This window comes from Ostrinia nubilalis, chromosome 25, assembly GCF_963855985.1.
Source record: "Ostrinia nubilalis chromosome 25, ilOstNubi1.1, whole genome shotgun sequence".
In the NCBI taxonomy this organism is placed as follows: Eukaryota; Metazoa; Arthropoda; class Insecta; order Lepidoptera; family Crambidae; genus Ostrinia; species Ostrinia nubilalis.
This window is the reverse complement of record NC_087112.1, coordinates 9,682,305-9,703,344: the sequence shown is the minus strand read 5'-3', so window position 1 is coordinate 9,703,344 and position 21,040 is coordinate 9,682,305. Positions and strand designations below refer to the sequence as shown.

The following is a 21,040-nucleotide window of genomic DNA, read 5'->3' as shown; positions in this document are numbered from 1 at the left end:
AAACAATATAGCATCATTTAGCATACCGCGCCGCGCTGTAGAGCGACTTTTAAAATGCGGTCTTAATAATGCGACGAAGTTTTTCGAGGTGGCAATATGTTGATGATTTCTCTCAAAGATACACTCAAGAGAGTTTCAATAATGGTCAACCAATATTTACCAGTTTTATCAGATGGTTTTTAATAAATATAAAATAGAGAGAAGTAGTTGATTGCTATTTTACATAATAAGAAACTTATGTTATGAAAAACTATGACACGAAATATTTAGACCTGGCAAACACAAAAGCACCTGAATTCGTTCAGAAATCGAAATGCCTTCTTTACTATGAATAATTTGACCAATCACTGATGATTTCTAGTAAAGTGGAATTTTATGCTTTTTTTTTTTTTTTTTAATATAGTTTTTCACGGCTCTGGGTGCATGCCCTTTTAAGCCAGTCTTTGAAGTCCGTTGAACTTTTGTTTGAATTTGACACATGACAACTGTGTTTGACACTTCACTTCACTGATTCACTGTGATTCACTGATATTTTCTTAGTTCTTACTCTTCTCAATTTCTCAAATAGTTCCCAGAGTTGAAACCACGAAAGTATATAAGGGTTTGAAAAGTTTCGGATCCTTGAGGAGTTCGTCCAACGACTGTGGTACACGTTCACAAATAGATTGAAGGTCATCGATCATGACCAGTCTCTGGATTCCAAAACTTCTACATTTCAGGATTATGTGTTCCATATCGGCAAGCTCTTCATTGCAATATGTACATTCAGCGCTCGGAATCAAGTTAAGCCTCTTCAGGTGAGTGGGAGCGTGGCAATGGCCAAATCTCAGCCTATTTATTATGGTTATCAACTTCCTGTTATCTATATTCTCATTCCTCCGATGGTACCAAGGTTTGGCGGGCGGGCTTCCTTGGATCTTAGCATACCATTTTCCCTTTTCCATACTAGTAATAGTCCAGTACTCATGCCATATCTTTTTCAGGTCTTGACTGATTGCGGCTTGATAGTCAGTGTGAGGTATCTTCAACAACGTAGAATGGTCAACATCAAAGCCATTCCTTGCAGCCAGATCAACAATTTCATTCCCCCTGATGCCACGGTGCGATGGTACCCAAAGGAAGAGCAGTGTCTTACCAGTAAGTCTATATATGTTGTTAATTAATTTCTTAATATCATAAATTATATAATTCAAATTATATTTACAAGAGTTATTTTCCAGAGCTAGTAATACGCTTTTAGAGTCAGTTAGAATAATAATATTGTCAGATGGTGGATTACATGTACAGATATGTTTAAGTGCTAAGAGGATAGCATAACTTTCTGCAGTAAAGATACTACAGTGGCTTTCAATTTTATGACTTTGAGTAAGTTTAAGTTGTGGATCATAAAATGCAGAGGTTACACTGTTCTCTTTCTTTGAACCATCTGTGTACACTTTATAATAAGACTTATTTAGAAATTTATTAAGATCAATTTGATTGGAGATCTTTTCCCTTAAAATGGTGAAATTATTTACAACAAGATCTTCATAATTAACTTTGTACATGGGCCATGGCTTATCTTTATACATATTTACAGTGAGAGAATCAATATACAATGCAATTCTTAGTAAGCCCGGAGTGCGTCCAGATATTAACTCATTACCTGTAATTGGAGGAGGAGGAGTAGAGCATATTTGGGAAGATAAGGGTGGCATGATTCTATCTAGTACTGGTTTGTTAGTTGAAGTTATTAGTTTGAGACAAAAATTTGCTGCTAGTTGAATACGTCTCAGTACTAAAGGAGGAATGCATGTTTCACATTGCATAGCATTGATAGGTGTTGAACACATAGCTCCTGTTATTATTCTAAGTGCTTTATTCTGAATAACATCTAATTTCTTTAATAGGGTTGGGCTACAATTCATATATGCTAAAGTACTATAGTCAAAATGACTACGCACTAAACTCTTGTATAACATTGATAAAATCTTAGGATCAGAACCCCAAGTTACACCGGCTAGTGAGCGTAATAAGTTTAAAGCCTTAGAAGAGTTGCGAATGAGAAGCTTTATATGACTTTCAAATGTGAGTTTTTTATCTAGACACACTCCTAAAAACTTTTTTTCCTGAATCCATGGAAGAGGATTATTATTATAATAAATATTAGAATTACATTCATTATATTTTTTCGAGAATAACATAACGCCGCTCTTATTGGGACTAATATCAAGTTTTAATTTACCAGAATAAAAATTATGAATTTCAACTAAAGCTAGGTTTAAACTATGCACAGCAGTATTTACATTTTTATTTACAGTATAAATTAATAAATCATCAGCAAATTGTAAAAATTTTATATCCCTTTGTGTTAAATACTTATTAATTTGACTAGTGTATAAATTGTACAATAATGGCGAGATCGTAGCGCCCTGCATTGTGCCTTTATATACATATCCGGGTCCATGAAAAATGTTATTAAATTTTATATACATTATTCTTTTATACAAAAAATTGAAAATCCATTTACAGACTACCCCGGGTACTCCAATATCACATAAGATGGCTATTAAAATTGAGGGGACCACGTTATCGAACGCGCCCTGTACATCAAGGAAGACACAAGCTGTAGCAGAGTGACTGTCAAGAGAATTCCTAAGGTCTGAGACCAATGCTGTAAAACTTTCTGCTGCACTTCGGCCTTTCCTAAATCCGAATTGTTCATTTGGTAAGATATTATTTGATTCGACATAATAATCTAATCTTGTCTTTAACATGCACTCAAATACTTTACCTATACATGAGGACAGAGAAATTGGTCGATAAGAGTTACAGTCATCAGGAGGCTTATCTGGTTTAAGTATAGGGATGACACACTGAGTCTTCCATGAGTCTGGGATGACCTGTGTTTGCCATAGTAAATTAAAAATGTACAGTAAAAGTTTTTTGGCATTACTATGTAGGCGACGAATAAGTTCATAAGGAATATTGTCTAAACCAGGTGTAGTGTTCTTACGAGACTTCAAGGCAGTCATAAACTCTTCCCAAGAAAAATGTTGAGATAAAAAAGCTGCTTTTTCGTTACCAATTTGACAGAAATATGCTTGCAATAATGAATTATTTACTTCTTTTTCAGGAGGAGATACAGGGGAATATTTCTCAAAAAAAGAGGGAATCCATTCATCATTCTTCGGCAGTTTAGGAATTGAAACACGCTTAAACCTCTTCATATAGTTCCATACTGTACTAACAGGAGTATATCGATTAAAAGATTCACATAAAGATTTCCAACCTGTTTTCTTTTTTTCCTTAAGAGTTAGTTTTTTAGCAGCATCTAATTTTTTATACGCAATGTAGTTGTCAATGCTTGGATTACGTCTATAAAAATTTAAAGCATCTTTACTTTTTTTAACTGCACTATTACACTCATCATCCCACCAAGGTACAGGCTTTTTCATTAAATTGGGAGAGGTTTTGACTACTTTAGGTACACATTTGTCTCTAATATTAATCAAATGATTATAGAAATCGTCATAAATTCTTAATGGATCTGTATTATCTAAATTAATATTACCTACCATGTTTTCTGTTTCAGTATGAAATTTAAACCAATCAGCTTTATTGTAAATAAATTTGTGTACTGGTTCACCTATCTGATATTTATCAACAGAAGTCTGAATATCTGTTATAGTGGGATAGTGATAACTTCCCATTGGATCATCATAAACTTTCCAATCACATAATGGAGCTACTGAAGGGCTGACACATGTTACATCAATAGCCGAAGGATTATGAACAGATCTACCAACAGTGGTTGGCGCCCCTGAGTTGAGGATACAGAGGTCGCTCTCGTCAAATATATTGTAAACTTCATTACCTCGACCGTTACTAGTAGCACAGCCGAATGCGATGTGGTGAGCATTAATATCACCTGATAGCAAAAGTGGCTTAGGTAGTAAGTTAATAATCTGTTTCAGTTTGCTACCATTGAATCTTGATCTATTTTCTTTAGGTGGTGGACAATATATACATAGAATACTTAAATTACCTATGCCAGTTCGCAGATTAATAGCTACAGGTTGTAGAAAATCATAAAAGGGAAGCTCTATTACTGAATATTTCAAAGTGTCTTTGACTAGGATGGCGACTCCACCCCGGCCTTCTTTTTCTTTACCTATTTTACTAACTAGATTGTAATTATGAATACGAAAAGAACTGTTTTCTTTTAACCATGTTTCGTTTAACAAACATATATCAATATCATTATCAATCAAAAATTTTATAAGTGATGGCTTTTTGTTAATAACACCTTCGACGTTAAATTGAGAGATTCTTATGAAACTTTTATCCATTTAAAGCCCTTTGAAACTTTTTATAAGAATTTCCTGTATAATAGAACTATTGACTGCCCTCGTTTCGTTGCCAATAGCGACAAGGGCGCCTACAAGGCCCTTGCGAATAAAATCATTGTTTAATATTTCATCTATTAATTGTTCATTGGTAAGTGGTTCTTTTTCTTTAACTTCCATCGAGTTAGTTGAAGTGGAAGAGGTCGCTGTTGAAACCGAGCTAGCTTGTGGCTTCCTTGATGCAATAGATTTTAAGTTAGTTTTAGGAGCAGCCAGTAGAGGAAACTCGCTTATGTAGTTTTTGATAACTGGGCTACTCTTAGTAGCCGCAGCACTGCTGGAGACCATATTAGCGTAAGTTAATTTATTTTTTTTATCTTCCATTTTTTGTTTTTTGACAGGACAGTCCCGTGAAATCGCAAGATGAGCTCCTTGACAGTTTATGCATTTGGCTATTTTATTTGAAGTACATTCAGAAAAATGATGTTCTTCAGAACATATTGAGCATTTTTGCACAGATTTACAAATTTTAGCACCATGGTTGAATTTGAAACACTTGAAGCATTGCAACAATGGAGCGTTGTATGGGAATACTCTGAACCTAAAAAGGTCTAGATACACATGTTCGGGTAACACAGTTGATAAAAATGTGATAGACACAGATTGGAAGGGCTTTATTTCGCCGTTGTCTTTTTTGGTGAACCTACGTACACCTATGATCTCGTATGATGACGAGAGTTTCTTAAAAAGTTCCTCATTGCTGATACTAGTGGGTACAAAGCGAAGCACGCCGACTGTTTCTACTGCTGTGGCTGGGATGTATGCCTTGAGTTGGTGTTTGGTTAGGAAGGGATCGTTTTTCAGGAAGTTATTGGCATTACTAGTGTGCAGGACTATTTATTATCCGGCTAAAAACTGTACGGAACTGTCGGAGGCCAGATAACTGATGACTGGAGTGAATGAGCGGAGTGGGCTGTACGGATGCGGTGAAACGGAGAGCGGTGAACTGTAGACTGTAGAAGCTCCGCTGACGGTGTCTCCAATCGCTGCACTACTATACTATAATCGGTGGTGGATCGTTGCCACGTCTTCGTACCTCGTGGCTTCTATGTATACTATGTGCGGTGTGACGCTATAAACGGTTAACACGGTGCGGTCGATGTCACACGCTGTAGGAGTCCGGTCTATGTGGTATCCGAAGTCGCGATGCTATACGGTGTCCGAGGTCTATGCTGTAGTCGTTGTACTATTCACTATGCGCTCTTGAGACTCTTGAGTAGACTTCGCTGTACTATCGGAGACTATTCTCTTCGGTTGCTTGTAGAAGACTATTCACTTCGATTGCTTGGAAGAGACTATTCTCTTCGGTTTACTTCAGAAGACTATTCACTTCGATTGATTAGAGAAGACTATGCTTGGTGCGGCCCGGCAGCCTGCTTAAATACCAATTAACTCCGCCTATATTCTAGAATATCCCGCGGTCCGCCCGTATTCGGGAATACGCAAGTACTTACTCGAACTCGCGGGAGTCGTAAACAAACTATAAGGCGTCCGGATATGAGCCTTATTTCGTAGATCGTAAGGGCGGTTATTGCGGGCGCGCGTACTATCGCTGTCCTTTGCGCGCTCGCGCTGTCTCTGTCTTTTTTGGTACTTGCCGAGCGCCGATGATTTATTACATACCTATAGGTACGTATAGGTATTTGCTGCGGTTTCTTTTATCTTTTTAGGGTTCCGTTCGGCCGATTTGTAGTCGTCCTGCACATACTCCCGCCGTGCAGCGACGGACTCGTCGATGCAGAAAAACAGCTAGCAGGACGACTGCTGTTTCTGCTCGGTGAAACGGTGGCGGTGGTGACTATCACGGTGAAGGTGTTGCGGTTCTGTATCTCCCGCCGGTACTGGAGTCTTCGTTCTCCAATTTGTTACTGTAGTTTGGCGTTGTCTATAGAAGTCTGCTGTTGAACGCCGTCTGTCTTTACTTCGCGGTGTTTGGCGTGGTACGGAAGTTGAGCGGTACTCGGTGTTTCTGCGCTGTTCCTGTGTTCTATTTTCACGCCACGAAGCCTCCCGCCGGTATGGAAGCTGCGATGACTCTCGCTGGTTTCTATTTCTCGATGACTCCCGCCGGTTACGCGATGAGCTTCGATTTCTATTAGCGCCTGATCGATTGTTATACGCAATTTCATCGACGTGCGTAGGCGAAACTATTGCGTGTATTTTTTCGGTAGGCGCGACGGTTTCATGGTGCAGTATTCTGTGATGAGTTTTCCTGCAACCATTAACTTTACACTGTATCCCTGGGCATCTGTGTGCTCTATTCCAGGGTCGAAGACAGCGGAAGCATAGGCGGTTAACTTTCGCGATGTCCCAGCGTTCGCTGACATCGGCATGTTTCATTCTGTGGCAATCGGTGACGGAGTGGTTGCCCTTACATACTGGGCACGACGATCTCTTTTCTGTCTTCCTTTCTTCAATGTGGAATACACGCTGGATGTTCTGCGGTTTGCTGTGTCGGTGACAGTCTTCACTATAGATCGGTTCGGGAGCGGCGAATTTTGCACACTTCTCGGCTTCGTGCTCGATGAAGCGGCTAAACTTGATGAGGTCCGGTTCCTCTTCGGTATACTCCCAGGCGAAGTCATACCAGCGGTAGCGAAGCGCCGGTGTCAACTTCTCGGTAAGACTATGAACTATCTGTGGGTTGTACAGGTAGTGTGTTCGCTCAAGTGCACGGAGAGTCGCTACGCTGTTCTGTATTCGGGTAGCGAACACACAAACCTGTTCCGGCGAATCGGTGAGTCTCTGTAGTCTCCTTAAATTTTCGATCTCGGACAGGGCTATAGAGTCCGGGCGGCCAAAGCGCATTTCTAGTGTGCGCATAATGTCTTGCGCCCTCGCGTTCACTATTAGCAAGGAGGTCACGGCTTCCTTAGCTTTTCCTATGAGGGACCGCCGGAGTCGTGTGATGTTTTCTAACTCGCTGAAGAAACTAGCTGTGTCGGTGTAGGCTGCTTTGAATGCGAGCCAATCGTAGTGCGCGCCACTGAAATTCGGCAATTCTGCCACATACTGTTGTTGCTGTCCGGTGCGCACTGCGGTTGCGATGGCTGTCGCGAGTTCCGTCAAGTCTATTTTTGATGACGTCGGCTGCGGTATGGTGACGGTTACAGGGGATGGCGGTTGTAAGTCGCCATCTCCTTTCAAAGATGCCGAGTCATCTTCTTCATCGTCGGACTCTTCTATTTCTATGAGCTTGCGGCGGGCGATGGCAAGCTCTAACTCAAGGCGGGCTATCTTAGCCTCCGCCTCGGCTAGTCGACGGGCGTAGTCGATTGGCGTGAGCGGTGCTCGCGGTGATGCCGTCGAGTGCTGTTTATCCCCTGTGACGACTATTGGCACGGATGGAGGCTCCTTTTGAATCAATTCTTCCTGCGCGGTTACGGCAGACTGCGATGATGTCATGTGCTCCACAGTGGGCTTCGGTGATGACGTCATAGGCGGTGTAGCGGGCTGCGATGGCTTTGCCTTGCCTTTCTTCGATCGTGTCACAGGCATCTTCTATCGGTGTTCTGTTGTATGCCACTTCACGAAGGCCGCTTCGGTGTTCTCGAGGGTTCTATAACTTCGGGATCGGTAGACAACTATCCGGCTCGAAGGACCAGAAAAATTGTTCAGGACTGTTTATTTATCCGGTCACAAAAATATACGGAACGGTTACGAAGACCGGGTAATCGGAGCGGAGTAGGTACACGGATGCGGTGAAACGGAGAGCGGTGAACTGTAGACTGTAGAAGCTCCGCTGACGGTGTCTCCAATCGCTGCACTACTATACTATAATCGGTGGTGGATCGTTGCCACGTCTTCGTACCTCGTGGCTTCTATGTATACTATGTGCGGTGTGACGCTATAAACGGTTAACACGGTGCGGTCGATGTCACACGCTGTAGGAGTCCGGTCTATGTGGTATCCGAAGTCGCGATGCTATACGGTGTCCGAGGTCTATGCTGTAGTCGTTGTACTATTCACTATGCGCTCTTGAGACTCTTGAGTAGACTTCGCTGTACTATCGGAGACTATTCTCTTCGGTTGCTTGTAGAAGACTATTCACTTCGATTGCTTGGAAGAGACTATTCTCTTCGGTTTACTTCAGAAGACTATTCACTTCGATTGATTAGAGAAGACTATGCTTGGTGCGGCCCGGCAGCCTGCTTAAATACCAATTAACTCCGCCTATATTCTAGAATATCCCGCGGTCCGCCCGTATTCGGGAATACGCAAGTACTTACTCGAACTCGCGGGAGTCGTAAACAAACTATAAGGCGTCCGGATATGAGCCTTATTTCGTAGATCGTAAGGGCGGTTATTGCGGGCGCGCGTACTATCGCTGTCCTTTGCGCGCTCGCGCTGTCTCTGTCGTTTTTGGTACTTGCCGAGCGCCGATGATTTATTACATACCTATAGGTACGTATAGGTATTTGCTGCGGTTTCTTTTATCTTTTTAGGGTTCCGTTCGGCCGATTTGTAGTCGTCCTGCACAACTAGACTGGGAAAATGTGACACATATTTTATTGGCGTTAATTCTTTTAAGATTGGTAATGCCCTTGATTTCATTTTTGAAAAGGTTGGTAGTCAGGATGGGATTGTTGTTCCCGATCTTCTCATTATCTTTCGTGCTTTCCACAAATACAGAAAACTCGCCACTCACCGTGTTCTCCGCGAATAGCCTTCTATACCCTGGTTTTACGTACGGTTTGTAGAAATCTTCATCTGCACTCGTATAGGTGTGATCTCTGTTTGGTGCCTTCCTTTTTTCCTTGCCCCTGGGCGGGTCCTTACCGTCCCCGTCCGGCATAGTCGAGTTTTAAGTTGACTTAACGACTTCCAATAGATAGATAACTATTTATAACACAAAAAGAGAAAAATACAAAATTGGCTTCGAAAATCGCGCCTAGTGCGTTCAAAAGCCCGCCAAAAAAGTTCAAAACACCGGAATTTTATGCCCAGCCCCACCATCACAGATATCCCGCCATATTATAGAGGGTATTTTTTTTGGTTTTTGGATTATGGCTTTGAGCAGTTTGCAGATTTAGCCATTTACATAATTATTTTTTTTCTCTTAAGGAAAATATTAATAATTTTGCGTACCCACTAGCCGTTGGGCTTGGGGCGGCTAGTTATTTCCATAGGGCTTTCCTTATCGGAAGGACAGGGCCTATCCATTAAAACCTGACGGTACAATCTTCCAAAAGTTATAAGAGTCAGGAACGCGGGATTAGCCTTTGGCAGTCGGCATTCGGCTCGGCTCGCTCAGTGCGGAGACAGGATCCCGTGGTCCCTTCATACCGAGGCTCGATAAGAAGAGGCAGGTGTACTAGATCATAGCGCTCTTCTTCCACCCAGGGCTTAGGCAGTGGCCTCTAGAGATGGGTTTCCACCCGGGTAAAAACCCACATGAGGGTAAAAACCCAATAAAAACCCGTTTCATTCCACCCGTGGGTGTTTACACCGGGTGAAAACAAATAATTTTATAATTATTTCAATTGGTATCTTTTCTTTATTTTTATAGAATTTTTGTCATTTAAGTTTATTGATTAATAAGTAATAAGTCAAATTTAACACTAATATGCATTTATATCGTGGCCAAATCGTAAAATTGATCACGTTATGATGATGTGACCAATTATTTTATAAAATGGTGTTATTTCAAGAATCGTTGAACCGATTTAGAAGAAATTTAGTAGGAACACAATAATTTGTGATCATGGCAAGGACATGGAGGGGGGGGGGGGGGGGGCAAAGATGCCAAATTCTCTCTTTAATGACATTACGGTATAAAGTTACAAATAACAACACCAACTACCAAGTACTTCTGCTTAAAAACTTGAAATCGAACCACCCTTCCGCCACTGTAACGCATTGTAACGTTTTTCAAGACCTCCTCTCCCCCCAGATTGCATTACGTAACACTAGAACGCCCCCTTAGCAACAAATACCACTTCTCACTCTAAAAAAAACGCTATTTTTGTTTTCACCCACCAGAATGGGTGATAATGGGTAAAAACCGGGTTTTTACCCAAATCACCCAGTTTTAACCCAATCGGGTGAAATGGGTTTTTATACCCACTACCCATCTCTGGTGGCCTCGTCTTACTTACTTTACCTTTCCGCTGATTTCCTCTGGAAAACCTCGATGATGTAGGTAGGGCAAGTCGTGTAATAAGTGCCCTACAAAGGGCCTACGTACTGAATAAACTAATATAGAATTTTAATTTTGAAATTGAAATCTACACTTCATAAAGGGTGAGCAGACTATACCACGCCTCTTCCTTGCTGGTCATGGTGGCGGACAATGGCCAGTGGCGTATTGATTGTATCAGATAACTGTAACCAAAGTTCATTTGCTTGTAAGTTCACAATGAACAAAAGAAAGTAGAAATTGTTAATCAACATAGTCCGTGGCAACCTTAATAATATTAAAATGGCGAAATAGCTACACTCCATTCCAAAATTTAACTGTCAAAACAAAACGTCAAACTTGAATAAAAAAAAAACAGAAAAAGCCGCCGCGGTTTGCTTCGGTTTCGGATTATTTTTCGTTAAATTTCATCTTTGTTTCTTTGCTAATCCAATAAACTTTCAAAATGTCGAAGGCTCACCCTCCAGAATTGAAAAAGTAAGTTTTTGCCAATGGACATCCAACAACACAACATTTTTATAACCTCAACTTGCATAGCGTCGTTTTTGCGTTCTATCCAATTTTTGAGATGTTTAGTTCAAATTAATTGGTTATTAAACTTATTATAATGTTACGTTACTACTTTGTAATGCTGAATATTACTGTTTCAAAAACATTTTTGTCGCTTGCATACCTACTACAATGCAATTAATGTTTATTTCAAAGTTTTCCACCTGCCGTCATTCATTGGATTTATGATGGACGGTTTATCCTGTAACATGCAATACTTGCAGTGTTACACTTTGGTAATGTTGTTTGTGGCTCACGTTGATCCAGTTACTGGAAAAGAATTGGGAAAAGACAAAAAGTAGGTTCCTCATTTTAATATTTCTTTCTTTCAAAAGGTTCATGGACAAGAAGTTGTCCATAAAGCTGAATGCAGGGCGTGCAGTCATCGGAGTGCTTCGAGGTTTCGATCCGTTCATGAATCTGGTATTGGACGAGTCCGTGGAGGAGTGCAAAGACGGTCAGCGCAACAACATCGGGATGGTGGTTAGTAATGAGTTTACTTATATCACAGAGAGAACCGATCTAATGATCGGTAAATATTTTTTAACAATCTTACAGATATTTGAAGATTTACAAAACTATTTTACCTAATTTAAACAGTTTTCTAACAAAGAATTTTTAGCAACAGTAACTAAAGTCTCATATTTCACTAATTAGCAAATTATTATAATGTTTTCCGTTCTGTTTCAGGTTATCCGAGGAAATAGCATAATCATGCTGGAGTCACTAGATAGAATATAGGATTTAGATTTAAGATTTAATTTGTAAGATTAGTTTATAAGCGAATGAACTTTTGCAATTGCATATTTTCAGTCCGCTGGTGTCATTCCTTTACAACATCCAAATTACAATAAATTAAATAAGACAGTTTAGTTATAGTTTTATTCCCATAAATCCTGTATCCTGTTATGGAAAAATATACTAAATCGTAGACCTGACGAGTAAATAATTTTCCTATAATTCAGAAAGTTACCAACTATTCCTTAGCTAGCTAATATATTCAAATATTTTAGTCGTTTTTCTGTTTTCATGGACTTAAAATTTCTTTTGTCTAAGATTTTATTATTGCTAATGGGTAGCTGACTCATTGATCATTGTCCGAAAGAGATAGTTGATGTTTTTGTGAAAACGTCGTTTAATTTTGTAAGTATAAATTTAATCTGCATTAAAAATAGATATGTGATTTTAATATCACTTGTATTACTTACATCATTGGACTAGTTAACTGAGTATTTTTAGAGAAAATAAAGTAAATAATACTTCATTCACAACAATTCGGACCATTCAATAAGTGTCATTGTCAAAAATTTGACGTTTCCGTTCATTGTCGTTATGTCAAATCCGCTGCCCAACCAGTGAGCGAAGTCGATAAAACCAATCAGTTTTGGATTTTTATCGGAATTATTCATGTTTTGGCGTCGTTAGTAAATCAACCCCAAGCAGCGGCTATGTTTTAACACATTTGTGAAGTGCATTTACTCCTCGTAAATTAGGAAGTGAATTTATAACTTGTTTCCGTTATCGGTGAGTTTTTTTGTTTATGTTCCCGTTTAACTGATTCACACTACATTACTTTGATTGCGTGCTTATTATTATGTATTCTGACTCCCACATACACAGTGGACTGACGTTGAACTGTATTTGTTGCTATACACACTGCGCGGGTGTAGCCGAAAAGTGCAAAAAATCTGGTGTTTCTAGAGTTGATGAGGTCATCTACTCTATTGTAGGTCAGCCTGACGTTGATTAGTTTTTCTAGCGCGCCTGTTTTTGAGTTAATTGATCATTATCTTTAATTATTACATTTTAAAACTAAGGTTTACTGCCACTTAGATATAGTTCAAGCTAGTGCGTTGATATGGAGGATATTTATTTGAGTGAGTATTTTTAAATACTACTAGGTAACCCATTTTGTATTTTATTTTATTCCTTGCACTTAGCACCGCAACCAGTCTACAACTATGTGAATGAAATACAATGAAAAAAAAGTTATTTTCATTTTTATCTAATTTATTCACTAGGTTCTTTCATAATGCCAACTTTTTTGTTTCATTATGTTTACGGCTATACCGTTTCTGTTTTTTAATGATGTTTGGTCAACTATTGGTGTCAATAAATTCATAAATAAAACATTGTTCTACCTCGCTGACTGATTAACAATGCAGCAAGCAGTTAAAGAAAGTGATTCTACAATTCTTACTTGTTTTTGTTGTGGTTTAAACCACAAAATATGCCACAAACAAGAAAATATTGATAAATATCAATTATAATAATTATTATTGACGGGATTGCTACCAAGTACCTTTAACTTTGAGTTTCCGATATTACAGCACTGTTGCAAGCGCTATGGTCACGGAGTAACTGAGGAAACTTGAGAGTGAGATGTTACGGGCAGACATATCGGTCAAAGTATCAAATTATGCTCTGGTTCTGGTTTATTAAGGACAGTACAGCATTCAATCGAATTGATTTCCATTTGTCTCTCATGTCAGTGACTCCCAATAAAGTCTATTTACTAGGGTCTTTAGTTTTTACAATCTTAATGTTTAATCTCAGACCAGAAAGATAACTAAACCAGCTTTGCCAAGTTCAATAACAAGCACAACACATGGAAGACTTACATCTGCATGTAATCATTGAAATGAAATCTGTTTTCCACACTTTGAAGCTGTAAGCTTCTAGAAATTTTGTGACCTATTTCTAAGGAGTATAAAACACATTATATGACCAGCTAGCTTAGAATGAATGCCATTATATCGTCTTATCGACGCTTTTTATCGATTAACGATAAGCCGATACATTTGTCGTCTAAAGTCGATAAGATTATATCGTGCGTCACATCATAGGCCACCAGGAGTGCTGCAAGGGACTACTTTGGACTTCCTATCTCTAAAGAGATGTCGTAAACTACCGCTCTTCAAGGTATCACAGTAACCGCGGCCTTGACTTCGTCATGGTCATTGACATGATTGTGGAACCGACGGAATGCCGTTGCCACTGCCGGTACCGGCGATTTTGATCTCTCTGCCGGTGTTAATATTGACCAATTTGTTAAGGCCATGAAAGCTTGAATAGGTATTCTTTTGTAGTGTGGTTGTAATAGATTTCAGGTATTACTACAATGCTATTTTCTCTTTAAAATAATGTCCCAGTGATTGATCGTGACAAATTGACTGAGAACTTGTAGTCTGTCTCAAAATTTATGGACACAATTAATGCCTTTTACTTGTATGCTAGGTTCTATCATTTTCTGCCTAGAAATGCAAAATGTGTTGGTATATTTTTGATTTTGTTCAGTTCAAAATCTTACTTCCCGACCTTCCCATCGATGGTTACAACGTAACATGAACTGCCCATTTTTATTATTTTCGTGACCCACATACATTTAAACTAATGTTAATTCCAAATCATGAATTTTTAATTATCAATATTATGTTAATGAACTAAACTGTTTTCAGCGACGAAGCCATCAAGCATGGCTGAGACACTTGACCCGCTGGCGCCCAGCGTCAACTCATCTAGGGCGCCGGGACTGATGAGAAAGTTGAGGATGCGACTCAGCAGCCGGCCACCCATCAACCGACCGGCAGGGGAAGGTAAAAATCTTTTAGTTTTGAAGAACACATAGCTGGAACTATCACGTTCTTACGCTAGCCGCTGGCTCCAAGGGTCTATTTATCCAGGGCGCTAAGGGTGAAGTTGAGAAAATGGCTCGGCTGCTGGCCACCCATCACCGGCAGGGGAAGGTTAGTCTTTTAGTTTTGAAGAACACATAGCTGGGACTCTCACGTTCTTACGCTAGCCGCTGGCTCCAAGGGTCAACTCATTCAGGGCGCCGGGGCTGAAGTTGAGAAAATGGCTCGGCTGCTGGCCACCCATCACCGGCAGGGGAAGGTAACAGTCTTTTAGTTTTGAAGAACACATAGCTGGGACTCTCACGTTCTTACGCTAGCCGCTGGCTCCAAGGGTCAACTCATTCAGGGCGCCGGGGCTGAAGTTGAGAAAATGGCTCGGCTGCTGGCCACCCATTACCGGCAGGGGAAGGTAACAGTCTTTTAGTTTTGAAGAACTCATAGCTGGAACTATCACGTTCTTACGCTAACCGCTGGCTCCAAGGGTCAACTCATCCAGGGCGCCGGGACTAATAAGGAAATTGAGAATGAGACTCAGCAGCCGGCCACCCATCACCGACAGGGGAAAGGTAACAGTCTTTTTAAAGGACGCAGCTTGGACTCTTAATACGAGACTTAGAGAGGACTAATGTGGAACCTGAACAACGTAAGTTGGAAGCCGGCCACCCACCAGCAGGAGAAGGTACCAGCCCTGTTTAGTTTTGAAGAACGCAGCTGGGTCTTCTAATACGCTGGTCGCTAACGCGCAGTGTGATGTGGAACTAATCAATGCGGCCACAACTGGCTGGCAAAGGAAGGTCTTCCCCCCCGCCCCGCACGGTGTAGTGCTAGCGTACGGAGCTCTCGGGAGTTTTTGCTTATAAAAATAGATAAATCGCTTATAAGTGTTTGTGAGTGTAATAATCGGTTTGTATGTGACACGAACTACGGAAACTGTAAGTTATTCTGTCTATTTATCGCCTCGTTTGTGTTTTCTGGTTAAATATTCGGTGAGTAAACATCTTTTTTATTTTCTCTCGTTGCGGGTGTTTGATAAAATCGGCCCGCGCCAACCGAGGTGGCGGGTCGACCGTAAGCGCGCTGCGTCAGCGGTGCGCGTTTCCATTGCGCCCGACTATAAACTCGTCCGTCATGCCTCTGTTCAACGATCAACCCGTCGACGTCGCTAACGAAGTGTTTCTCCGTAGCAATTTAACGCAACGTTCTCCGCCTAGTGTAGGAAAAAGGACACGTAGCGAAGCATTATCTCCAACAAATGTGTCGCCATCGTCTTGTAAACGCGTACAACTATCGGATTCGCCCGGTCTAGACGATAATTCGACGGCACCGGATCAAACACAGTACGACTTAGTAAATGAAGCCGCGTCGTATCTTACAAAAATAAATGTCGTCATTAATTCGCTCGGTTCGCGAATTGACGTTAAAAATCGGTCGACAGTTATGGATATGACACAGCGAGTCACGGCAATCGTATCTTTACTGGCATTAAAATCATCATCAACCGAGACAAAATTGGCCATCGCGCAACGTGACTTATTAGAGGCCAAAATCAATAAAAATTGTAGTCAAAATAATGTTATTGGCAATGTCTCAAAGCCCACCTACGCAGAAAGCCTTAAGCTAAAAATGCCTAAAGTCGCTCCGGCCGCTGCGGCAATGGAAACACGCACGCCCCTTCCCTGTGTCGTTGCGTATCCCACTAGTGAGCGCTCGGCCGAGTTCGGCTCATCATCGGCGACAAAACAAGCGTTGATGAAAGCGATCAATCCTACGGACGACGGGTTTCAAATTGTAGGTTTAAAGAAAACGGCAAATGCGGGTGTAGTACTTCGCGTAACGAACGAAAACCAAATTAAAAAGTTACAATCCGTCGCCGGTATTAAATCCGCGGGCTTACGTTTAGAAAAACCGAAAGGACGTCGACCTAGAATTCTTGTTAAAGACGTACCCGCAACATTAGAAGACGCCGCATTTATGTCAGCTTTGTATAGGCAAAATATTAAGGATGAAATGTCTATTTCTGAAGACAATTTTATTAAGTCAACAAAAATAGTTCGTCGTCGTGTTTTAAACAACGGTAGGAAATGGATCGGTTTAGAGCTCGAGCCCGAGATTCGTAAACATTTGATAAATACAAAGGAAAAAATTTTTATTGATTGGGCTACCTGTCGCTTTAACGATGACGTAGAAATAGTTCGTTGCATGAAATGTCAGCAATATGGTCATGTTGCGAAATTTTGCACGGAAAAATCTAGCTGTTGTGGGTATTGCGCCGAGGCCCACGATACGAAAGATTGTATTAAAAAATACCGCCAAAGACTTTAAGCCAGTTTGCGCGGCATGTAAACGTTTTAAAAAACCAAACGACCATTTAAGCGGTTCGCCCGACTGTCCGAGTTATAAGGCAAAATTAGAACAACTAATATTAAATACTGTTTATGGCTAAAGTCTCCATAGGCCAATTAAACCTCCATAACGATAAAATTGCTACGTTGGAGTTGGACAGACTTATTGTAGAATACAACTTAGATCTCGTGTTAGTACAAGAACAATATCAGCGTGTCGGCGTGCGCTGCAAAACTATTCAAATTAATAACAGTGCACGCGCCGGTATATATGTGTCACGCGCGTCTACACTCACAATAACGTCTATTGCCAACCTTTCTTCGTCGCATTGCGCTGTTGCGGAAGTATCCTCCCCATCCTTCTCCATATTTGTCGTGAGTTGTTACTTTCAATATTCTGACCCGGTTGGGCCTCATCTACACCACCTACGCTTTGTATTACAGTCCCTAACAGGGCGTAGGGTTATCATTGGAGTTGACGCGAACGCGTCATCTCCACTTTGGCACGGCAAGCTCCGCTCGACTGATGTGGAGCGTCGCTCAGCCGTGGAAGACTTCATAGCTGAAATGAACTTAGTTATTCACAACACCCCTAATGCACCACCAACCTACAGTAGCCCAACGGGCGAGTCTCATATTGACGTCACGCTTTCTAGCGCAGACGTCCAGCTGGATAGGTGGCGTGTCCTCCCCGACGCGTCTTGTAGTGATCATCGCTTGATAGTGTACGAGTTTAAACCAATGTCGCGACAAGACACAGTTCATGAGTGCAACAACAACTATAGATATAAATGTCGTGGGGCCGACTGGGCTTTTTTCAGTACTCTTTTTGCGTCTCATGCCAAAGATTTTACTCGTGCCGACCTGAGCGCGACTGATAGTGCAGAAATTATGTCCGATACTTTTACGTATTGTGCAGATGTTGCGATTGGTCGCGCTCCAACTAGAGGTGTACGTAGATGTGATTGGTGGAATGAATCGCTGGTAGAAATTAGGAAAAAGTTTCGCCGGGCTCGCCGTAAGCTTAACACACTTCGAAAGGCAAATGTTACTGGGGATGCATATGAAAATGCTTTATGTTCTTTGAGGGTTGCCAGGTCCCATTATCGAGCTGCTGTAACTAAAGCCAAGGGCGTGTTACTGCGGAAAACAGTCGAGAGATTAGAAAAAGAGGGTCCGTGGTCTCCGATATATCATGAATTCAAAGCTAACCGTAAATTAGATATTGCTTATATTTCTAACATAAAAATTAACAACACTCATACGGTGGGTGTAGAGGAAACAACAGGTGCTCTTCTTAACGCGCTTATACCCGACGATAGTGTGGCTGACGATAACGATTATCATCGGGACGTCAGAAATGCTATTGCGGTGCTGCCTGAGTCGCCTGTGTCTTCTATTCCTAGCCTTGATGAGTTTTACGATATAGTAAATAGTTTACCCTTAAACAAAGCATCGGGCGAAGATAAAATATCAAATAAAATGATTAAAGCAGCGTGTAAAACAGCCGGAACGGATATTCTTAATGTTTTCACTCGTTGTATCTCGGAGGGCGTGTTTCCGAGTATATGGCGTCGCGGATTTATTAAAATTATACCAAAGGGAGGTGACAAACCGCCCGAAGATCCTAAATCGTACCGACCTATTACATTACTTCCCTCATTAGGTAAACTGTTAGAGCGATTAGTAGTGCCGCGTTTGCTACCGGGTGGTCCAATTTTTCACGAGCAGCAGTTTGGCTTCACCGCCGGGAAGTCTACTGCAGATGCAGTAATATCTGTTAGACAAAAAGTGACGTCCTCGGTGGCAAAGTACGTTGTAGGAATATTCCTCGATATTTCAGGTGCCTTCGACAATGCTTGGTGGCCGATCCTGCTCTTAAAACTGAAAGTTCGTGGATGCTATAGTAATATATATTCACTACTGCACTCGTACTTTTGTAACGGTACAACTAAATTAAAACTCGGCCATCATGCTGAATCAAAGGTGCTCACGCGCGGCTGTCCCCAAGGATCGGTCCTAGGGCCCTACCTTTGGAATTTGGGTTTCGATGATTTTCTAGCATTACCATTACCCGAAGGCTGTTCGTTAACCGGGTACGCTGATGACGGTCTCCTTTTAATAGAGGCTGACACTAGATCAAAGCTTGAAAATCTAGCGGATACATGCTTGAATTTAATATCTCAATGGGGAGACAGGAATCGTTTGCAGTTTGCCCCTCACAAAACTTATCAGCTTCTATTAAAAGGTAATCTTAAAGTTTTGCCTCGCATTAAATTCAATGAAATAACTGTTAAAAAACGGGAATCTGTTTGCTATCTCGGACTAATTTTAGAGAAAAACTTTAGTTTTGTCGAGCACATTAAACAGATCGGTGAAAAAGCTAAAAAGAACTTTTATGCCTTAAGTCACATTTCAACCTCGACGTGGGGTCTAACGTTTAAAATCCTCCGAGTAATATATTCGGCCACTTATTTAAGCTCCATTTGCTATGGTGCACCAGTTTGGGCTGACAGAGCTACTATAGGAGCCGCTCGACGGAAACTACTCCAAAGTCAACGCCTTGCATTGATTTTTCTTTGCAAAGCTTACAGAACTGTGAGCACGGAGGCTCTGCCAGTCCTGGCTGGTGTACTGCCGGTCGACTTAGAGGTACAAAAGCGTGCGGCTATGTACTTCGCATCAAGGGAAAATATAACCTCCGATTTCTTAAATAGCCGCGATCGTTCTAAAATAAGTCGATTATTTGATTCCCGAGTAGTCGTTGAAGAAGATTTACTTAATGAATGGCAAAAAAGATGGGATACGTCAGTCAAAGGACGTCACTTATATAAATTCTTCCCGAATGTACGCGAACGTCTAACTAGGCGATGGTTAGAAATCGACCATTGCTTCAAATCAAATCAAATCAAAAGATATTTATTCAGTTTAGACCACAAGTGGCACTTATGAACGTCGCAGTTCCTCACGGGACATGGCAACTTTAAACATAAACTTCACGAATTCAAACTAGTTCCGTCTCCTTTTTGCGAGTGTTCCACTGATGATGTCAGTCATGAGCAGTCTGCCCATCATATCTTGTGGGAGTGTGATCTTTGGAAACATGAACGTGATATAATGCTTAATTCAATACAACATACATCTGTTTCCGCAATTTATTACACCGATCTTGTCGCGACAAGGAAAAATTTCCGTGCTTTTAAGCGATTTTGTGAAAAATATTATTGGCAGGTAGTTGCTAATTGCTCATAAGATAGGCCCCCTTAATTTAATTTATTGTCCGTGGTGCATAATCTTTTTCTTAAAGGTTTTAAACCTTTGTTTGTCACCTGTCATCCGCTTTGCAATGGAGGGAAGTCGAACCTTAATTTCGAACTCCTCCTATGTTCTTCTGATTAATTTCGTTGCGGGTCCAATGACAGTTTAACTTTCCCCCGGGACAAACTTGACCTTCATTGGTTGGGTTTTTGTGGCGGTCAAGCTGTAGATCCTGGCTACACAGGAGTTGCAGTGGTGGGAACGAGAGGTGGGAATAGTCCCGTTGGCAAAGGAAGGTCTTGACTCGCAGACTTGATAGAGGAAGATGTCTTAGCGACAGGGGAAGGTAGGAATATTTTTTAGTTTAGATTATAAGAACTCTGATCACTGACGCGTATTGTATGCAGTGCTAAAGAGAATTGATATAAAAGATGACAATGCAGTCGGTCACCCTTTAACCGCCCGGCAGGGGAAAGTTCTAGTTTCTTTTAGTTTTGAACGCACTGGGATTCTTAATGGTCGCCTTCCTAGCACTTCTTTTTAAGTAGCATACAGCTAGAGAGGACAGATATAGATTTAGCGATGGGTGAAAGCAGTAGGCCTCCCAGCAACCGAATGAAAAAGACTCTTAACATGTTCGTGGCTAGAATGCAATCATTTGAATTCATAAGGCAGCATTCCATTTCATTTAAATGAGTTTAAATTGCATGCCAGAAATGCCGACCGCTT

At 41.1% G+C, this 21,040-nt stretch overlaps 2 protein-coding genes and 1 long non-coding RNA gene across 3 annotated transcripts in view; all 3 read left to right on the top strand.

The window, feature by feature from the left end:
* Positions 1-408: 408 nt before the first annotated feature.
* On the top strand, positions 409-3,266 carry LOC135084278 (uncharacterized). The gene is made up of 4 exons (XR_010259802.1): positions 409-797; positions 984-1,137; positions 2,512-2,707; positions 3,116-3,266. It is a non-coding gene; the product is annotated as an uncharacterized LOC135084278 (long non-coding RNA).
* A 7,620-nt stretch (positions 3,267-10,886) lies between these two features.
* Positions 10,887-11,948, top strand: LOC135084127 (probable small nuclear ribonucleoprotein G). Its single transcript, XM_063978870.1, has 3 exons — positions 10,887-11,004; positions 11,412-11,559; positions 11,767-11,948. The coding sequence occupies exons 1-3, from the start codon at positions 10,973-10,975 to the stop codon at positions 11,815-11,817; spliced, it is 231 nt and encodes a 76-aa protein (XP_063834940.1). The 5' UTR covers positions 10,887-10,972; the 3' UTR covers positions 11,818-11,948.
* A 470-nt stretch (positions 11,949-12,418) lies between these two features.
* LOC135084040 (solute carrier family 12 member 9) overlaps positions 12,419-21,040 on the top strand; it is a 41,884-nt gene continuing 33,262 nt past the window's right edge. Inside the window, exons 1-2 of the mRNA XM_063978783.1 lie at positions 12,419-12,600; positions 14,535-14,672. Of these exons, the coding sequence (XP_063834853.1) occupies positions 14,552-14,672 (121 nt within the window). The 5' untranslated portion in view covers positions 12,419-12,600; positions 14,535-14,551. The remainder of the gene's footprint in view (positions 12,601-14,534; positions 14,673-21,040) is intronic.